The sequence below is a fragment of the Lynx rufus genome, unplaced genomic scaffold, assembly GCF_022079265.1.
Source record: "Lynx rufus isolate CCGP_SWC_20201006 ecotype Redwood Valley unplaced genomic scaffold, mLynRuf1.p SCAF_1, whole genome shotgun sequence".
NCBI lineage: Eukaryota > Metazoa > Chordata > Mammalia > Carnivora > Felidae > Lynx > Lynx rufus.
Genome location: NW_025814823.1, coordinates 6,897,615 through 6,919,098, shown reverse-complemented (window position 1 = coordinate 6,919,098; position 21,484 = coordinate 6,897,615). Strand labels below are relative to the sequence as shown.

Here is a 21,484-nt window from a genome sequence, read left to right as displayed (position 1 = left end):
ATATATATATATACACTATATAATACTATACTACATATATATAATGCTTTATATATGCTATACTATATATACTATATAATATAATAATGCTATACTATACATACACTATACTATATATATATATATTTTTTTTCTGTTGATTCTATTTCGCTGGGGAATCCCGATACACTGGAATACATGGAACAATAGTGCCCATTCAGCGATTACAGTAGCTGTTTGTCGCGTGAGTTCTAGAATTCTGCTACAAATAAATGATGGAGCCAACACACAGCCCCCAGCAAAGCCCCCTCGAATATCGCCACAGCAGCCTCAGACTTTGCCCTGCGCCACACTGAGTTGGGGTGGGGAGGCGTCTTCAGCTCCCGGATGTGCACTGGCAATTTCTGCTTCTGGCACCTTCCCTACACCGTTGGCTCCCACAGCCCCCTGGGACGCTGACATCAGCCGCCAGGTGCTCCAGGAGAAAAGAAAATGCCTGAATCTCTGGGGGCCGCTGTGGAGGCTGCTTCTCAGGGCCCCGGTCGGAGAAGAGCCTCAAGAGACAGCATGGCCGGGGGTGGGGTGCCCCGGGGCCTCTGACTTAGTGCCCCCTGCCCCCCGCCCCAGATGGCTTCCAAAACGGTGACTCTGGGAGAGACCCTCCTAGCCTAGAGAAGACTGCACTCTACCGGATGGTGCTGAAGACAGAAACTCAGCAGAGCAGCCCGTCCCGGCCCCCTAGGCCAGCCACGGGGTCCCCAGCCCGTTCCTTGTGGCATTCCTGCCCTCCCCTCCAGGTGCCACTTTCCCCTGGGGAAACAGGAAGTCGGGATGATCTTGCTGAAACCTGCAAATGTGAGATATCCGGCCTCCTCCTTACCACTCAGGGAGCTCGTCAACAAGCAGACTCCTCCTCCACAGACCCACAGAATCCCTGGAACTGTGCCCCGGGATCTTTGCTTCGAACAGCTTCTCCAAAAGACGTGGGCCTGCACGCGTCTGGCCAAGGGAAACGGCCCTGAGCTGAAAGGCACTCTCTCCCCTTCCCCGGGGCCAGACCTCCTGCTTCCCGGGCTTATATGGCTTGTGGCCATCGCAGGACCTCTCTGAGCCTCAGTTTCCTCATCTGAAAGATGGGAGTGATCATGGCTCTTCCTCAAAGGATTCAAGAGAAAATAAAAGTGCTCGGTGCAGAGTCAAGGATCAGTAATTGTTACGCATTATCACTGAGGGAACAAGGCTCCCCTGCAAACTTTCTTTCTCCCACATGTGAAATGGAAAAAGTCACGTCTTGCTGAGCACCTACTATAGTTTTTGGAGTACACGAGCAAGCTCAAAAAGCACTCTTTTTCCAAAAGCAGCTTCGTAAATGTACCAGTGTACCTTTAAAAAATAATAAAAAAACTGAAACTATTCATAATAATAAATTACAACTTCCTGAATGCCTTCTATGTGTCAAGCTCTGGCAACAATCCTGCCTGATGGGTACTGTTATGCCCGTTTGAAGAGAAGGAAACCCATACTGCACCTTGACCCAGGTAAAGTGGGCTTTGAACCCAATCTCAGTCTGGGACCCACACTGTGCTACCTTCATAAAGCTGGTAACTGTCTCATCAGCAGGAGCTCCCAAAATTTCCCTGATTTTCCACAGTCATAAATACACGGTAGTATTTCCAGGCAAAATTTGTTTATGTAAGTAAGCTTTGCTGTTAACAACGTTTCTTTTTTTTTTTTTTAATGTTTATTTATTTTTGAGAGAGAGTGACAGTGAAAGCGGGAGAGGGGCAGAGAGAGAGAAGGAGACACAGAATTGGAGGCAGGCTCCAGGCTCCGAGCTGTCAGCACAGAGTCTGACGCGGGGCTCGAACCCACGAACCGTGACATCATGACCTGAGCTGAAGTCGGACCCTTCCCCGACTGAGCCACCCAGGCTCCCCAACACCCTGAGATTCGGGTCCGAATCTTGTTTTCGCCTTTCATCCTCCCGAGTCCCACCCTCAAGGCAGACTCCCTAGAACTCCCTCGGGACTGTGTTTCCGGAGAGGGACAGCTCTCTTGATCACAGTGACATCTGGCACAGAGCTTTGTAGGAAGCAGGTTCTCCATAAATGTGATTTGAAACCGTGCAAATCACTACCGTGGTGGTCTTTAGAAACATAGGAGGAAAACCAAAAGCAGTAATACTCATTTTGTTCACGTAGCCACGCCGTGGAGAATGGGTAAAGGGCCAATTCGGATCGTTTGACAGCGGGAGCCCAGAATACAGATACACACAGCACTGCCCTCCCGGCTGTACCCAAGTAACTGGAAATGCTCCTTAAGTTTTCTGATGGCTCACCTTAGCAAACGTTGAGGATCCTGGCTTCTACCGGACACTACAGCAGGTGCCGTGGCTGGGGATGAACCAGCAGACGGGCACTAGAGGAGCTCATTCCTCCTGGGGCAGAGGTGCATGCGGGCATCCGAAGGCGAGGGCCGACCGAGCCAGGATGGGCAAATTTCTGCGCGGTATATGGAAAATCAACTAATCATTGCCAACTAATCATTCCTTACGACGGTTCATTTTTCCTAGACCCCTAGAGAACTTCAGGGTGGTTGGGATTTTTTTTTATGTATCACCCCTTTCTCACTGGGTGTCCGAGTGGCTGAAGACCAATTTTAACAAAGTCCTGAAAAAGACTCCACCCTTTGGAGAGGGGTCAAATGGTAAGACTGAGTTGTGAATCATCCCAAATTTCATCGCATCGTAAATTCGGACTGGTGACTGTGCACGGCGAGAAGCCGAAATGACAACACACACGTGGAACAAAAAAGCGATTCGAGCCCCAAGTTCATGACTAAACAGTCATCTTGTCTCTCCCATCTGCTCCATTGCCTTCCACGGCGACTTATTTTCATCCGTTCCTCCAAGGAGATACGAATAAACTTCGGGACTTCCGCTGTGCCCTTCACCTCAACCCAGGCAAAGCAGATTTATCTTCTGAGGCTATAATGGGTCTCGTTTTCCATTATTCGAGTTTGCTCTCCACGAGTGGCACATGGCGCACAGAACGCTTCCCGGATGTACAGTGTAGTCATTTGGAGCTTCTCCATTATCTCCAGGACCATTAATTAAATAGGCTCATTAATTAAATCATTCTGCAGTTTCAGAGCAGCATTAGCACGGAGCCTTGACCGGAAGGGAGATGAGTGGTGTCAGTGGAGACGGGGGAATCTCAAAAACAGACGTGGGGGGGGGGTTGGGGGTGAGGGGTGGGGGCGGGGGGCGGGGCATCAGGACGGAGGTGACAGTGAGGATGACACCCCGGAGGTACGGCAAACCTATGATGGAGATGTAGAGAGTCTCCTCCCCACCTCCCCACCTCTCCAATATTCTCCCCAAAGCTCCAGGAGGTGTGTCCCCACCAGGGGCGGAGCGACACCCAGGGCTCTGCCTCCCCCACTCCTGAGGCAGAGGGACGCTAGCTGGGAGCTCAGCTTCCACTCTAAGGGCCTCCTCGGCACCCAGTCAAGGCCAGATCCTCACATCCTCTTTCCTGCACACAAATCCAACAACGTCCCACCCTAAGTACCCCCCCCCCATGAACTCCATGCTCCCCTCTCACATCTGCACGGCTGCTACTGGGGGGCCTTCTGGATGTTGCCCCGTGCACCTCACCCCTCAGCAGGAGGTCTGGGGAACAGGCATGGAGGTCCCTGTGAGAGCAGGGACCCGGGTCGTCCCCTGGGTCCGTTCTGGCCACCAGAAAGAGAGGAAGCTTTGAGGCCCAGGTCAGTTATTTGTGATGCCGAGGCCAGGAAAAATACCATGCGGGGTGTTTTCTGCTTGGCCCCGGGGTCCCTAGTGGCTCTGCTCCTCCCTTTGGAACTGCCCCATGACTTTTGACCCCTCTGGCCCACACTGTGCTCTCCCCTGGAGAGCTCAAGGGTACTTCCTGTCCTCAACATTCCCTCACTTGGAACTTCTTCATAGGCAGCCTTGGGACATCTCGTGTTGTTCTTTCGCTGCTACAGTAGGGCTTTCCCCTTGGGATGTGGGATGCCTTATTCCCATGGGATTTGGGCTCAGCTCCTTAGAGGCAAAGAGCCCCCTCCCTGCGCAGAGTAGAGATCTCGGCAGGCTGTGGGCATAGCGGTAGCTAGCACAACTGTGGTTTTCATGTCCTAACCTCCGAAGGGAAGATGTATGGTTAGAAGCAGGAATGGCCGATGATAGAAGGAACTGCTTTAGTTCTGTGCTTGCGAATCAGCAAGGAGAAGTAGGCACTTTTTCAAACATAATAGAATCCAAAACTATATTATTTTCCCTTGATTATTCCGATGCTGCTTTAGGCATGAACTATCTAATTTGGGGGGTTTCAATTTTTTTATTTTAAAAAAGTGTCTTTTAATGTTTATTATTTTGAGAGAGACAGAACGCGAGTGGGGGAGGGGCAGAGAGAGAGGGAGACACAGAATCCGAAGCAGGCGCCAGGCTCCAAGCCGTCAGCGCAGAGCCCGATGCGGGGCTCAAGTTCACGGATCGCGAGATCGTGACCTGAGCTGAAGTCAGATGCTTAACCGACTGAGCCACCCAGGCGCCCCTTGAACCATCTGATTTTTGTAATCCTTCATGCCATTTAGCACAGGTAGTCACCCCAGGTAGACACCCCTCAAGTGCAGGGAAGAATGATGGTAACAGCACAGATGTGGACACAGGGATCCCCGGAAGGCAGGGTAATGGTCTGAAATGACCGGAAGCTACATATGTGTCACTTCCTCTCTGTCGCTGCCAATCAAGTACCTCTAACTACTCGGAACACCTCCTTTCCTTATCCTGTGGAAGTGACATTGTTTCATCGTAACCTCCCATCACTGTCCCTTGGCATCAAAATCAACACATGCAGCTCGTATTATTCATCAAATATTTACTGAAAACTTACCACTCTGTGTGCAAGGCGGAGGCCAGAAGCTTGGGATACAAAGTCATAAAATGCAGTTGCAACGGAGGTGACAAGTAGCTACATGGTGTGGCTGGGTTTCACACAAATGCTACAGGGAGACTGAGAGACGGCACCCCGGGAGCTGAGCCCAGCACAGGACTTGGGGCTTGAAAAATGAGTTTGTGATCTTTTCGGGGGAGAAGAGGAAAATGTATTCAAGGCACAGGGACTGGTTCGTGCTAAGGCAGGAAGCGTGACAGAGCCTTGTATGTATTGAGAACGGCAGACCATTCTGTTGAATGGGCTTTCAGTCCATCGTGTGTGTGTGTGTGTGTGTGTGTGTGTGTGTGTGTGTGTGTATGGGCGCGCGCTTGAAGGAGGGGATGATAAGGCTGGAGAGGTGGTAAATGATCTCGATGCCATGCCTCATTTATATTTTACCCAGTAGATAAGGGGAAAACGGCTGAGTTTCTTTAGCCATGAAAATAAAGAGATTAGGGTTGGTTTTAGCCATGTTGTCCTGATGTGAAGAAAGCGTGCGAGGGGTGTCATTCCAGAAACCAAGAAACCAGTCTCACCTTCCCTGCCAGTCTGGGCGACACCTGTACAGGCCTAGATTGTGGCAGAGTGAGGCTTTAGAGAAAAAGAGGGGAATGGACCCTTCAGATGCCCTGTCAGATGTGAGGGTCCGGGAGGCAGAGCAGGAAGAATTTTTCACCACTCTGGGTAGGGTGCGGTTACTGACCTAAGGCATTTTTAGTTTTTAGAAGAGGGTGGAGAGGATAAACGAGCATTTGCACCAACAAATAAAACTGTTACTCGTTTGTAATTTTGTAGCACCAGCGGATAATGAACCCCTTTCCTTGAAAATCACATGGTGTCAATTTCATGCCTGTGGCAAAGCGCCCTAATTAAAGACATCCAACAGTTGCTCAAGTCTTTCCTCCTGCACATTCTTTCCTTTCTCCCACAACAGATCCCCCTACATCAACCCCCTTACCGCAAGACACCAACAGGAGTTCAGACTGAGGGCAAGTGTGGAGCCGTTCTGGGCTCTGGTGCAAGTATGATCTATAAAAAGACATTTAGAAAACAAGGAGCCATGTTGCCATTTTGCCTTTAATGGAAAAGTGGCTAGCAGTTACAGTAAAAAAAAAAAAAAAAAAAAAAAAAAAAAAAAAAAATTTAGTTTAATAAAAAAAAAACAAACAAACTATCCAACTTCTAGGCAATCACTGAATTTTCAGAAACACACATACACTCGAAAACCAACGGTCTGTATAAAAATAAACTTTGAATGTGCGGCTAAAAAGGGAGATCCCCAGTCTTTTCGGCTGCACAAACGCTCAGTAAAAAGGAGGCGAGTCTGGGTGAGCCGGGTTCACCCCAGCGCAGAGGGGGCTTTGACTTTGGAAGACAGAGCCTGCTTGAAGCGCCTCTTGAGGTCTTGCATGTTGGGAGAGCGCGGCCGGGGAATGATGGAGGCTCTCCTCCTCTCCCCGCTGACGCCGTGCGACTTGCTCACCTCTTTGCAGAGGTGCTGAAACACATCGCAGACGTCCTCGTAGTTTTCACTGGTGGAAATTTCAAGGAACAGGCCGCCCAGCTCGTTGGCTAGTTGAACGCCATCACGCGTTTGCACCTGCCGGGCATGCAGAAGGTCCCCCTTGTTGCCCACGATGACGACGGGGACCCTGGCGTCAGGGTGGACCTTCCGGATGTGCTGGTAGAGGGGGCGGATGGCCTGGTAGCTGTCGTAGTCCGTGATGGAGTAGACCAGCAGAAAGCCGTCTGCCCACTGCACGCACCTGGACAGCGGATCAGCCACCTGGAGGAGGTTGTCTTGGACCTGAGAAAGATCAACACGAGTCTGGATCAAGGAAGCCCGCAGTGGGAGCAGACGCAAAATAAGATCAAAGGGACCCTCGGGAAAACAAGTTCGAAAAAGAAATCGTTAAGTACAGTTTTCAGACTCCACCTAGCTTCTGCGGAAGGCGGCTCTCGCTGCGGGGAGAACAAATTCTCGGGCCAGCTCCCTGCCTGGGTTATTTTATTGGCTGCCACTAATGCTCGATCTTTCGGCCCCCTGCTTGGCAGGTATTCTGTGGTGAGCCCTGGCTGACTGAAGGATGACTTCAACGAGAACTTTCAAATTAGAATGGCGCAATCTTTAGGGAACTGGGAATAAACAAAACTTTGAAAACAAGCCAAGATAAATATCTTTTCCCAAGCCCATAAAAATATTTTTAGCATGCCCTTGTTGAGAATGTTACAGAAACAAATTCCTTCTTTCTGTTCTTCCACTACTAGACCTTGCCTCCCTAGAAGGGAGCGCAATTAATAACTTGTTAATCAAGTTAAATTCCTGACTGCTTGCCAAGGGCTTATCTGGTTGCAATTACTAACTTGAGGGAACAGTTAGAAGCACGTCAGCAGTCCCTGCTAGGGGAGGAGCCCCTCCCCAGAATCCCACCCCAATAATTTTGTTAACGGTTTCCTGGCCCAGTTCTGGAAGCTGGGGAGGACGCATCCCTACAAGCAGCGATGCCCCACTAGGGTTGTAAAGAAAGGTCACGTATCTCTCTCCTTTGGAGGTGACGGACACCAGGATGCTGCCTCCCTAACCATCCACCCACCCTGCCCGAGCCCCCAGGAGGGTTTCTAAGCCCCCACCTGGGGACAGCCCACTTCTATATCTAAAGGCAAAACGGGTGTGTTTGGACATCCTGCTCAAGCCTGGGAGCCCTCCCCCGCCCCCGGGTGTGCAAGGTGGTGAGCTGTTTGCTTCTGGCAGTCCTTACCTGGATGCCCCCGGGGGTGTCCTGAATCTGCAAGGATAGCTGGTCCCCCTCCACGTAGACGAGCCGTGAATACAACTTGCCTGGAGAGTGAAGGAGAGTTTGCTTTTAAATTCCTAGCCTCCTATCAGGAGAGAGAAAGCCGGAGCTCGGAGCATGCAGCCACGGAAGCAGAGAGCACGAAATTATTCTAACCTGTATTCGGTTCATAATCGCCGATGAATCTCTTGGTGAGGAAGCGCACGATCATTGCTGAAAGGGAACCATGGGGAAGTCCGCTAAACGACTGGAACCGAACAGTCACCCCGGACGCTCTCGAGGAAAAGGAGGGGGCGATGGGCCGCAGGACAGCGGGTACGGCCCCAGTCCTCCGGCTCTGCAACACCCAGGGTGCGGCCGTCGCGGTCTCCCGCGCGTCGGGGTGTGACTGCAGGTGCCCGGCCTGCCGCACCAGCCCCCCGCCATTCTCCAGCAGGTGCCAACCCGGGCGGGAGGGAGCCCTGGAGCAGACGCCCCGGGGAAGCAGCGGGAAAAGCGGGCTGGCGGGGGAGAGCCGGGGCCGGCGCCGAAACTTCCAGGTTCCTCCCCGCGCTCCACCCCGCCTGCCTCCGCTCCAGAGCTCCGGCTCTTCCCCGAAGCCCGGTTCCCCGTCCCCCCCTCCCCACCCCCTTCCCGGCGCGGCCCCCCGGGCACTCACCGCTCTTGCCCACGCGGCCGGCGCCCAGTACGGCCAGCTTGATGTCCTTGGGCGGGAGGCAATCGGAGGAGGACTCGGGGATGGGCGCGAGCAGACAGTGCCCGGACATGCTGGGCGGCCGCATGGAGGGCGCGCCGGCCGAGCGGGACCCGCCGCCGAGAGCGCAAGCCTGCCGAGCCCGGCCGCAGCGCCGCGGCGGCCAGCAGAGTGCGCGGGGACGCGGGAGCGCGGGCAGCGCGGCGGCCGGCGGAGCGCGCGGGGCCCCGCGGGTTTTAAAGGGCTCGGCGCGCGCGGTGGGGGCGCGGCGGCCGCCTCCGGCTCCTCCTCCTCCCGCCCCTTCCCGCGGCGGCCGGGAGGGGACGCGCTGGGAGAGCCGAGGGGGCCGGTGGCCGCGGGCGTGCGCGCCGCCTAGGCCCTTGACGCGCTGTGCGCGGCTCCCGCCTCCGGCCCCTGGAAGGACCGCCGCCGTCCCGCCAGTGCGTGGGAGGCCCCGCGTCAGGCTGTGCCTGCGTAGCCCTGGGGGCCCCTCCTTCCCGCAGAGACGAACCCCGGTCCCTGGGCCGGTGGGTGAAGCTGAGAGCCCCATGAGCTGGAGGAGGAACGAAAGAGGGAAAGGTGCACTCAGTCGGGTGTCTCCGCAACAACGGGAGGGATAAATTCCTGTTGAGTGCAGTGGCCCTGTTTATTTCCAAAGGTGCTAAGGGATGACATTAATAGGGAAGAAAGACGGGGGTGGAGTCCTGCATTCGTGTCAGTATAAGGGAACTCGGTCACGGTGACCTGGCTCCGGATATGTGAAGGCCCCTTGCGGGCAGTAATTGTTTGCAACTCGGCCTCCCCGCCCGACCCTCGCCCCTCGCGCCTCGCCCCTCGCTGCTGGCCTTGGCTGAATCCACTCATTAGGGAACCCGCAATGCACATTCCGACCCCTGGGGGCTTTGGCTCTGGACTGATTCTCCATTGCTCTCTGCACTTGAGTCAGGCGTTTGCTTTATTACTCAAGTACTAAAACGAAGGTCGGTGAGGATGGGGAGTGGAAGAAGAGGACGCAAAACGGAAAAGTGGCCTGCTCTCGGGTTTGGGGAGCCCCCCGTAGGAAGGCAGAAGCCTTGGGATTTTATCCTGGTAGGTTCAGAACTTCATGCTTCTGGCCTTCTGTGTACCCACCTCAAATGTCCAGTTGCCTATTGGGCGGCCCCACCCTTACTCGCCCCTTTCTCTTGGTTGAGTCAGTTGGCTTTGGCTGCATGACAAACTGCATGAAACTTAATGGTTTAAAGCGACAATCCCCCACAGTTGCTCACAAGTCTGTAGGTCAGTGGAGGGGTTATCCTAATCTAGGCCAGAATCAGCTGACCTAGGCTGGGTCCTTTCGCTTATCTGCGGAGAGCTGGCAGGGGGTGGGCGGTGGCGCGCAGGCAGTCAGCTGTGATGGGGGAGGAGCAGTGACGGAGTCACAGGTCTCTCCCCGAGAGTTTGCTCCTGTGGTGGCTGGGCAGCGAGCGGAGGCAGAGGCAGAGGCAGAAAAGGCCTCTTGAACCCCAGGCCCCATGGTGGAACCCATCACCCCTGCTGCATTCTGTGGGCCAAAGCAAGACACAGTGCGGCCCGAATTCAAGAGGGGAAGATACACCCCACTCCTTAGTGGAGGGAGCTGAAGTCACATTTGAAAGGGCTGAGGGTATGCAGGGAGGGGTAGAGAGTGATCCATGTTTGCAACCGACCACGCTAATGCATGTTCCTTCCGTCTCCCCACGTGTCCAGACCGGCAACCCGTGAGCCATCCTTGATTCGAACCACTCTCGCTTCCGAGTTCCACCGTTTCTACGGCCTGCACACCTTGGTGTCTCCCCTCTCCATCCCACTGCTGTCCTCGCTTCTCAGTTGACTTCTTCAGGGCTCCTGCAGCAGACCAGGAATCTCTCCTCTCTCAGATTTCTTTGATCATTGCTGCCACCCCCACCCCTGTCTCCCAGTTCCTCTCTCTTGGGACGCCCTTGGCAGCAGGGGTCTCAACTGTCACTTTCTGTTGAACTGGTTTCCTGCCTGTCTCCAGGAGGGCAGAGACTCTCCTCGTTTGTGCCTTTAGCATCAGCACATAGTGGTAGCTGGGACTTACAAGGTCCTTTGTTCACTGACCGACTTTCTGAATGAGTGAGTAAATGAAGTCTTCCCTGTGTGAACTGGAAAGGGCAGAAATCGTAGTATAACCATCATCCAAATACCCCGGTTTTGAAAGCAAAATGCTCTCAAGAGGAAGTGTTCCAGGAAGTGTCCTGAGATGAACTGCCTTAATCTCAGTTGCACGGACCTTTGCCAGCTCACAAGGCAGTCTTTTAAACCTCAGTTTAACTGGAAAGATTTGAAGCAGGGCGCCTCCTTCCTCGACGGGGAGAAGGTACCATAAAGACAGCTACTATTTACAAAACCTTGAAACTATCCGGTTCCAAGGGTCCTTCAGCTGCTCAGTAATAGGGGTCCAAGTTGTTGTCTCCCAGATTCTCTTGGCTCTCCTTGGACACAAAAGGGCCCCTGCTTCGCCAAACACCAAGTCCTCAGCAAAGCAGGGAGGGTGGGACTCTATTCTTTGGTCTCTTTTTTATTATGACAAAATAATTCTCAGAACCCGCAGACTTTCTCTTATCTCTGAATCTCCAGAGCTGAGAAGTTGAGAGTTTATCCAAGTATCTCGCAAAGACTGGGACTGCCACTCCCTTAGGACAATCGCCGTCCCTTCCCAGGAGCTAGCAGGCACACTGCTTCCCCATTAAAAATCAAGAAATAGAAGAGGGGATCACTGCGGAGCAGGAGTCCACAAGACCTGCCACAAACACCCCTCACTTTCCCATTAAAATGCAGAACTCTCAAGGGAAAAGAGAGCACTTTCTTGGCTGCATCTTGGACTTCTCTCTTCACCTCACATTCCCCATCTCACATTCCGTCAGAAATAAGATCGTTTTAATTTAAGGTCACCCAATAAGTAAGATTCCTAAGACTGTTCCTCTGTCCACTGATGATTATGTTCCATTTTGCATTCATGTTGCACCTTTGCTCAGAGAGCTCAAAATGTTATTCTTTGCATTTGCAGGTAGATAATCCATGACCTTTTAATACAGACAATATGTTACCGACTGTTACTGAACATTATAAATAGCCTTCCTTAAATGGTTGCAGCTTGTGTTCTCTTTCATTTTGGATTTCTTTGTGTCCAGAGTGATGTAAAATTGTACTGCAACCAATATAACACAGGCATACTGAAGTGGTTTTAACATGATAATGGAGATGCGTAGGCACAGATATAGATACACAAATCCTGTGGGTGTTTAGAATACATGTGAGTGGCAGAATTTGGTAATTTGCAAATATCAGCCTCAGGAAGTTATTAACCCTTTACCAGCCAAGTAAGCTTGATTTCTAGCCCTCAGGCAAAACTTTGCTGAGGGTACTTGTCTAGTTCAAGAACATCTCTCCCCCCACCGTCCATCATCTCCTAATATCAACTGTCTTTCCTGCGTATCCTAAATCCTTGAACACTGAGCTTACTGGAGACTCACAGACTACCTTTTGGTAGTTTCCCCAGAATAAAAATTGTGCTTCTGTACCAGCTCCCTACTTTATTTCAATCTTCAAAATTATTGAAAATCTACTCATTGCAAAGCTCTATTAAGTGCTGGTACAAAACACAGAGAACACCTTTGTTACCATTTACTGAGGAGACAAAGTAGAAGACATTCCCGCCTGCCACCACAGACATCCCTAGTGAAACAGTGAAATTAATTCCCTTTTATAAAATTGCTTAATGTACAAAAAAAATTCGCATGTTTTTTCTTTAATCTTTTTTTTTTTTTTTTTTTTGGACAGAGTGTGAGCGGGGGAGTGTTAGCAAGAGAGGGAGACACAGACTCTGAAGCAGGCTCCAGGGTCCAAGCTGTCAGCACAGAGCCTGACATGGGGCTTGAACTCACGAACTACGAGATCATGACCTGAGCCAAAGTTGGGTGCTTAACTGACTGAGCCACCCAGGCGCCCCATTTCTTCCTTAATCTTAGATTAAGCCTGTAAAATGGGTTAAATATCTCCTAAATTGAGATTCAGACAAGTTTGGTACCTTACCCAAAGTCACAGAGCCATTCAGCAGTAGATGCCCCAGTCCCTCTGATGTCCAGTCTTGGCACTTCCCATCAAGGTAGAGAGCAGGATGGGAAACGCGCCAGTCGTGGACAAGGAGTGACAAAGCAGGTCAGGGTGCCAACTCCCAGTAGAGCTACAACGGGAAGAATTAAATCTGAAGGGGGCGGGGGTGGTGGTGGTCATCAGGGAAAGCTACAGGGAGAAATGGCCCGGTCTCTGAGCTTCAATGATATTTGATAGGTGGAAGCACAGAGGGCAAGAGATAGCATGTCAAGCTGAAGGAAGAGCATGAGCAAAATCATGGAGGTAGAAAGTATAATTCAAGTTCGGGGAGCTGGCAGACTCCAATATTAGGATGTAGCGTGATCCAAGAAGTTGGCGACCCCGCCACTGATGGCAATGAATGCTACCCTCGCTCGGGAATGTATCTGGAGCCCATGGAAAACCACTGAACTGTTCTCGAGGAGGGAACAATATGTAGCTGTCAGTGCTAGGAGCATGTGAAAAACAGAGTATCATCTCTGCTCCCAAGGATCTTGAAACTATTTACTCACTCATCTCCCAGAAGCAATTCTTCTGGATCTCCTTCTGGCTCAGGAGCAAAAAGTTCAATCACATCTTCCCTTGAGCTGAGCCATCATCATCACCCCATTTCAGAGACAACAGAGTACCTCACTGCATTTCTTTTCCAAGTCAAATGATTTCCATACATTCCAGTCTTGCTAGCCAAGTACGTATGAGAGCATTTTCTCTGTGCTTTTCCCATTTGGGGCTTTATGAGCTAGCCTGTCGGTTACCCCTCACCACACACTCTGGCGGTTTGAAAAGAATCACAACACAGAAACCCCGGGCTGCTTACTCCCTCCTCTGCACACACTTTCCACCTCAGCAAGAACAGCAAGCAGATGCTGCCTCACTGTTACTCATAACCAAATAACCTGTCGAGCACATTCCGTGGAGGTTTTCGTTCGAACAATACCAACTGTTTTCCTTTTCAGTGGGGATGGGACAAATACTGGTCTTCCAAAACCAATTGTTTAAAATTATTTCTCTTGCGCTCAAAAAATAAACCTGCTTTGTTTATATTTTAGCAACATTGTTCATATTTTTCCTATTTCTTTTCCCACCAGAGTACAGAGAAGATGCTATAGATACTAGTGAGAACATCAAAGAGGTATCAAACCGTGGGTTTTTTTTTTCCCCCACTACCACAGAGTGGGACAAATTTTATTCAACCCTCGGGATTGGGCTCAACTGAACAAAAACAGAGGCCTTAAAAGACACCTAGCTAGATGAGAAAAGAATTAAAAGTTCAAGGAGCCAGGCACCTTCACTTATGGTCATGGCTCTAACTGAAAAACAGGGTGAAAAGTTTTACAGTTAGAACATTTTCCTTCATTCTCATCAAGTGTACGAAAAGGGAATTGCATGTAAGAGATTCACTTACAATTTCACAACCTGTAACAATTACTTGTTTTTATTTTTTATTAAAAAAAAATTTTCTTTTAACGTTTATTTATTTTTGAGACAGAGAGAGACAGAGCATGAACGGGGGAGGGGCAGAGAGAGAGGGAGACACAGAATCAGAAGCAAGCTCCAGGCTCCAAGCCATCAGCCCAGAGCCAGACGCGGGGCTCGAACTCACGGACCGCGAGATGGTGACCTCAGCTGAAGTCAGATGCTCAACCGACTGAGCCACCCAGGCACCCCCAATTACTCGTTTTTAAAAGGACCTGCATTTCAAGGCGGGTACGTAATCTACCAGTGCACACACACATTACTCAAAGCTCAGGGAATTGGATGCAATTTATTTCACCAGTAATAAAACCCCTCCAAATGAATCTGGGTAGTCTATGCAGGATATCAAGATGGAGCTCCCCAAGAGGAAGCTGGAAATACAGTCAGAGCTTCAGAGAATGTGAGCTCTGAAATTTGAGTCTCAAGTGTATTAGAGAGGACTCAAACTTGAGCAAGCATCTCAACCACCCAGAGAGGCTGTGAAGAGTGCTGGGCCCAGCCCCAGAATTTGATTCAGTAGGCCCACATTTTTAACGAATTTCCAAAAAACGTAGATGCCATGTGGGGAACCATACTTGAGAACCACTGGCTTGGGTCACGCAGAAAATACAGAGAATAGAGACAGATGCAGAGCATCACGAAGCCAGAAAACCAGGGTGCAGAGTCAGACAGGTAGAAAAACCTGGGTGAAGTAGGATGGCAGAAGCCTCTGGAACAGAAAGTTAGTCGTTGGCACGTCCAACATCAAGGAGGTAAAATCAAAATTGACGTGTTTGGTGACCCTTGAGAGGAGGTTCATAGGAACGGTGGGGGCAGAAGCCAGATTTGCACTGGGGCGCTAGGAAATTAAGTTACAAATGGGACAAGGCATGCACAAGAGAAGCGGCTTCATTTAATTTGCTGGCTGAAGTCAAGGAAAAGCAAGCGGAAAGGGTCAAGGGTACAAGATCCAGGAATAATCAACGAAACGAGAGCACACGCATGTCAACACCAACGTTCTCCCCTCTGCTGTCCCTTTACACACCGTGCCATCTAGCTTACCTTGTTTTACACAGCTTGAAGTCTTAACTGCTCCTCCTAGATTGTCATCTTTACAGTTTGTCCCACTTCTCTGGTAGAGTAGGTAACAAGTATTCCCTACCCTGAGAATGTTAAGTTGATAACCACCCCAACAAAATGCACCAAGTACAAAAGCAAGCGTGTAACTTGGCCTATCTGAGGCACCGCAAAGGTAGTGTAATTGAATTGGACCTTGGGGCTCAAGGAGGAGGAGGTCAGAAAGGCAGGCACTGACCAGACGATGTGGGTTTTTATAAGGCCCTTGAGAATCTGGAGGTCGGAAAGGTAGTCAAGACACAGCAAAGACTGCGCTAAGAGGCAAAGGGAAACCAGGCAAGTGCTGCAGAAGGTGAAGCCAAGTCCATAATGAATGCAGTATGCTCCCACCAAGTTAGCAAAGACTGAATGAGAACAGTGCGGAGACCGGCATTTTCATTCACGGGAGGGCAAACTAGTATAATCCTTCAGGAAAACAATTTATTCGCAATGAATCGGGAATCTGGAAAACACATTTTAGACTCCCCGCTGTGTGCGAAGAACAATCTTTAAAGCGTAATCTGAAAAGCCCCAAATGCCTTACGTACATTCGCAGGACCACCGCTGCCACGGACTGCACTGCACCCCAGATGGGAGCTCACGGGTCCCGATGAACTGCCCTAAGGTAACTGCCCTAAGCCAGCTCTCCTTGCGGCCCTTCTTTCCCTCAACATTCAGCCTCGCCAGCTCTCCCGCACCGAGCGCATCTTGTCCTCCGCCAGGCCTCTTCTCACAAGTATGCCATGGGGGTCATGGTTTAACAGGAAATCACGGGCCCTGAGTGCACAAAGGACCTCCGGGAACCGGGTGGTCCAATCCCTATACTCCTGCGGGAAACACCCTCATTTCACAGGGGACAACAGAAAGTGAGGTTAACACGAGCTGCTGGAAGACAAGCCAGGAACTGTTGAGGTTTCCACAGCATGTGGGAGATTTAAATAATCCCAGAAAACAAGATTAAACGAATGAGAAAATGCACATCAAGAAAAAAAACCAAAAAAAAAGACAGTGCTTTCCTCATTAATCCCAAGAGCATTTATTAAATGCTTACTATGTGCCAGGCCTTAGGAGTGCAAAGTTACTAAGACAATCTCTAACCTCAGGTGTAATGGGTAAGACAAGTTTTTCAAAATTATAAACACTGTAAAAAAAAGCAAACACACCTGTCATGGTAATAGATATAAGGGATTTAATTCTATCATCCCAAAGCAGATTTTCTCCTTTGATTCCAGTTTCATTCCTCTCCTTTCTCCTTAAAATACATTAGGGAAGGTTCACTTATGACATGCAAGGTGAACAAAGGACAATCAGGAATTCACCAACTTTAGAAAGCATAGGCAGTCTTGGGCAAAGGCAAGTGCAAAGGACCTGGGGCAACAAAGAGCGTTTCCAATAAACAAATTTTTCCTAACACCATATAGAAAAACACTTAACAGGAAATGACAGGGAAAACAATTTAGCGGGAACCAGCATGCTTTAAACAATCTTTTTAAGTAATAGGCTTCAAAGGGAAGTTCTTTATCCCTAAAACATAGCTACTTAAGACTTGATACAATTACAAGTACTCAACTTTCCGTGCTTAAATGCAATCTCAACAGATAACCTTTCATTTGTTTTTAAAAAATCTTTTTTCTTAGTGATTTAGAGGAACTATTTTCAAACTACTATAAAATATGTTATAGGTGCTATCTGACAGTTCCTAATCAATTGAGTATATTGTACAATAAACCACTTCACATCTTTCAGCAAAAACAAAACAAACAAAAACCCCATCATATTTTAACGTTTATTTTTGACTCTAGAGAGACCACAAGCAGGGGAGGGCAGAGAGGGAGACACAGAATCCAAAGCAGGATCCAGGCTCTGAGCTGTCAGCACAGAGCCTGACGCGGGGCTCAAACTCATGGACTGCAAGATCATGACCTGACCCAAAGTCGGATGCTTAACTGAGTCATCCAGGTGCCTCAAAACCCACAAAATTTGAATAAAGCCATCCCCCACTGAATTCGGATATAAAGTTTGCTTTAAATACTTCTTTGGGGAAGACAATACCACGCTGCTACTCAATTAAAAGAAACATTTTTATAGTCTTGACATCTTTTATTTTTTTTACATTTATCACGCCATGAATTCATAGGGAATGGGTTCCAACAGCTCAGGCTCCTTTCCATTGGTTCTCACAAAGTGTGCTTCTCTGGGTGGGGCAGGCTATTAAAAAAGAAAAAGGCAAGGGAACAATCATGTAAACTACAATCATCAATTTCAAAGTACTCTAGAACCAAAAAAAAGTAACACAGTCGATTCATTAACTTTCATGTAAAAGAAAATGACCACTGAGCAAGTTTTAAAATTCCCAAGATCAATACCAAGAAGCCATCTGCCAAGCACTCACCTGGCGCTTCAGTTGAACCCAAGTACCTTTCTCCTTGGCTTCCTTCTTTTTCTGATCATTTTCCTTCACACGCTTCAGGAAGCTGTCTCGGCTCTTTGAGTGCTTTATGTGCTCGATACGTACATTAATTCTCTTAGCAAGAATCTTGCCCCTGGAGAACAGAAATTCCTATAAATGCTCCAGCAAAAATGTAACAAAGTCCAAAAGCACTTCTGCCAATTTCATTTATTAAAAAAAAAGAAAAACATTAAGGGCACCTGGGTGGCTCAGTCAGTTAAGTGTCCCACTCTTGATTTGAGCTCAGGCCACGATATCCTGATTTGGGAGATCAAGCCCCACGCTGCGCTCTGTGCTGACAGCGTGGAGCCGGGATTCCCTCTCTCTCAGTCCCTCCCCTGCTCTCATGTGCTCTCTCCCCAAAACAAACAAAAAACCCACAATCCATTTAAAATAAATCAACCACGAACCTTTTGCCAACAAATAGGATTAAACAGCAAGGTACAGCTAACTTACAATCATTTATTAATCGTACTGGAAGAGGCGTTGAGGCAAACACCCTCCATTTGGAAGCTTTCTTTTAACGAGGTGACAGACCTCACAATACTAAGTAAGCAAAACCAAATCGCTAACTAGATTTACACCGTGTTACACATCCTTTTATACTCTGGAGATCAGAGTTGCTTAACATCCAGTTCTAATGAACATTTTTCATTAGGTCTAGTTCAATTTGTTTCCTCTGACAGGATACAAGACAAACACCCAGTTTGCTTGAGTTTTGAAAGGATATTTCCTTTGCCCCACTTGAATGACCAATAAAGACATAAGTCCAATTGGCAAAGTGAAACGGGGGTATGAGGGAATACTAATCAGCTGGAAAGAAACCAGACATTACTTACTTAACTTGTTTGTTTACAACAATGCCAACAGCATGCTGGGTAACATTGTAGACTCTTCCAGTTTTGCCGTGGTAACATTTGTGGGGCATTCCTTTTTGAACAGTGCCCATTCCCTGTTAAAAGGAGGTCAAAGTTATGCCAGCAATTTTCCCTTTTCACATCCTGACTCTTATTAAAGTAACTAAGATACTCTTAGAATTTTTCTTTTAAACGGCAACTCCAGAGCTTTCAGAGCCGGTGAAATGGGTTTTTCACATTGCTTTAAGCAATCAAAAAGACAATCATCATTAAGCTCTAGAGTGCCAGGATTCTTTTAAATACCCATCACAGAAGAACGTAACTTTCACCGTTTTTTAAAAAATAGCAATCTCCATCTTCATCAACAATTAAATTTTGTACTAACGTATTATTCCTTTCCACCTTAAAAAACCTGATTTTTCCACTACCTGTTAACAAACAAGTAGTAAAGTTTTCAGATTCAAGAATAGCACTTTAAAAACTCTGGTTTCTGGAAGTTAAATTAGCCATTCTACACTTATGAGCTCTTATTTAGGCCAAAAATTTCCCCCTATTTAGGAGAATAAAAAGTCAACAGGTGAAATACAATATACACTAGTATCCGAATTTCAGTATTACACTTTTCTAGCTCCTAATGTTGTTCTGTAGGTTATTTACCCAATTTTAGAATTTACCTTGATGTCCACAATATCACCTTTCTTGTAGATTCGCATGTATGTTGCCAAAGGAACAACTCCTGTCCCCCAAAAAATCAGTATAGTTAGTATCAAGATTAAAAAGTCCAGACTACAAAATACATGTAAGCTTACTAGCTTTCAACATACTCTTATCTTTGACAGTTGTATTTTTAAAATCTTGTTGACAAAAAACAACTATATGAAATTTATGCTTTTTATTTACTACAAAGAACAAGTTAGGTAGATGCTGGTTAATTAACACCATTTATTAAAAGCACATTATACGAATATATACTATGTTTGCTCTCAAGAAGAAGTATCTACTTACCATGTTTTCTAAAAGGCCTAGAGAACATATAGCGAGTACCTCTCCTCTTTCCCTTTGTGTTGGTCATTTTGGCGAATTACTGAAAACAGTAAGTATAAAACGTCAAACAAAACCGCAAAATTGGTAATTGTCTTTTTAAACAAAAAAAAAAACCCCAAACCCCGTAAATTTCAAATGCTTGCTTTACAACAAAAAAATCTAAGTTGACTCACCAATTATTTCCCATAAAGGATAAAACCCCATCATTTTGGCATGTAGGATCTTCACGCAAACTGCCTAAGTGCTATTAACATTAAAGCTACGAAGACCTGGATCTTGGAACCCACACCAGTCCTTTCCCTGTTAGAACATAAAACACAAAACTTCTGCCCCACTTTTGTAGAACCCATCCGAGAATGCCAAAGGCACTGGAATTACTAACTGGACAGTAATTTACTGCTGGAGAGCAAAACAATGCTCTCCATTTTTACGTGGTGGATTAAACCCCTTCTCTTATCGAGGTAATTTTTTGCGACCCTGTATCTCTTACACAGGGTCATGTCTACAAACCACTCAGCAACTTTTTTTTTAAACATTTTGAGGTGCGAATGGGGGAGGGGCAGAATCTGGAGCAGGCTGCAGGCTCCCAGCTGTCAGCACAGAGGCTGACGTGGGGTCCGAATCCGAACCCTGAGATCGCGACCTGAGTCGAAGTTGGACGCCCAACCAACTGGGCCACCCAGGCGCCCCCACCGAGCAACTTCTAGTGTATGTGTTTAATATTAAGTGGTAGTTAATTTATCGTTATCTAAGAATTCACATATAGGCATTTCAAATTGCATCTTTCACTGTTCCCCAAAAGGTTGAAACAATGGCTTTTATGCTTCAGGTCGCTGGAGAGCAGAACTCCCATCGCTGGGAATTACTCCAACCACAAGGCAAAATATATGGAAGTCAGGCTTAACTTGATGAGACCCTAACATAAATCCCTTAACTTATGAACACTTCTTAAAAGAAAAGGGACTCCAAAGCACCTTCTTCGTGTAACTTGAGACGCAAAGGGACACAATGTTTCACCCGACCCCCCAAAGCGGGGTTAAAAACGTAACTAAGCATCTATGAAGTGCCAGCTACCCTGCGTGAATCCTCAAATTCTCTACATTTGTACCCAGCGCATACAAAAGCGTGAAGTTCATCATATATACAGGAGACGCTCTGCAGGTCCAAATCACTTCTCCGGGTCACAAAGTGGCAGATTTGATAATGGAAGTAATTTCGGACTCCAGAAACCATTCTTTCACCAGATCCATTTTCCCCAGTAAGAAATCACCCAACACACGCTTTTGAAAATGATACTTGATGTAGGGAATAGTGATGCTTTCTTTAGTCTCCAAAAGCACCAACCTGCACGCCACCTGCAGTTTGCTCAGCTCTGGTAGCTAAAATTAGCAAACTAAACCCCCCCCTCCCCAAAAAACCTAAGATTAAGTGGTAATTCACTAACTCCTCCCCCTCCCCCCAAGAGTCTACATGAGACACACAACTATTCGGGAATCCTTTCACCGGCTGCCCCGGCCTTAACAAAATACCTGCGGCAACCTGAACGTACTTTCCGTTTGTCCAAATGCGACTTGGGCCTAAAATCTGTAACAACTGGGATAATTTCACAAGCACTAACGCCGAGGGGTCTGGGGTTCACATCCTGCGAGGCGACTAAGCGGGCATCTACTCCTTTCTCGGACCACGGGCCCGGGCTTTCTCACACACCCCGAGGCCTCCTTGGAGGTTAAAACTCCTGACTTTAAGCCCGTTTTAAACCCGTCCCAAACGACCGTAAGTCCCCACCCAACCCATTACAAGTTTAGGTTGCACATTAGGGGCCAAAACTCCACACTGAGTTCCAAAGGCCTGCCTGGGCCACGCGGCCCCACAAAGCCTGTCCGAAGGCCCAGAGTACGGAGTCCAAAGCCGCGGGGACCCAAGAAAAACCAACGATTCCCTAAACTGACCCGAGTCGCCTCCCCGCTGTATCTCGACTTCGCTTCTCTGGAGCC

At 48.3% G+C, this 21,484-nt stretch overlaps 2 protein-coding genes and 2 non-coding genes across 4 annotated transcripts; all 4 read right to left on the bottom strand.

Annotated features, from left to right (window-relative positions):
* Positions 1–6,122: 6,122 nt before the first annotated feature.
* RASL11A (RAS like family 11 member A) lies at positions 6,123–8,523 on the bottom strand. The gene is made up of 4 exons (XM_047074898.1): positions 8,397–8,523; positions 7,895–7,951; positions 7,703–7,782; positions 6,123–6,750 (listed from the first exon to the last, which is right to left on the bottom strand). The coding sequence occupies exons 1-4, from the start codon at positions 8,518–8,520 to the stop codon at positions 6,283–6,285; spliced, it is 729 nt and encodes a 242-aa protein (XP_046930854.1). The 5' UTR covers positions 8,521–8,523; the 3' UTR covers positions 6,123–6,282.
* Positions 8,524–17,219: 8,696 nt separating this feature from the next.
* On the bottom strand, positions 17,220–19,536 carry RPL21 (ribosomal protein L21). Its single transcript, XM_047078086.1, has 5 exons — positions 19,452–19,536; positions 19,121–19,182; positions 18,429–18,541; positions 17,533–17,683; positions 17,220–17,348 (listed from the first exon to the last, which is right to left on the bottom strand). Exons 1-5 carry the CDS (start codon positions 19,516–19,518, stop codon positions 17,259–17,261), a joined length of 483 nt encoding a protein of 160 aa, XP_046934042.1. The 5' UTR covers positions 19,519–19,536; the 3' UTR covers positions 17,220–17,258.
* LOC124523650 (small nucleolar RNA SNORA27) lies at positions 18,258–18,384 on the bottom strand. The gene has a single exon (XR_006965065.1). It is a non-coding gene; the product is annotated as a small nucleolar RNA SNORA27 (small nucleolar RNA).
* LOC124523569 (small nucleolar RNA SNORD102) lies at positions 18,652–18,722 on the bottom strand. Its single transcript, XR_006965033.1, has one exon. It is a non-coding gene; the product is annotated as a small nucleolar RNA SNORD102 (small nucleolar RNA).
* Positions 19,537–21,484: the final 1,948 nt, after the last annotated feature.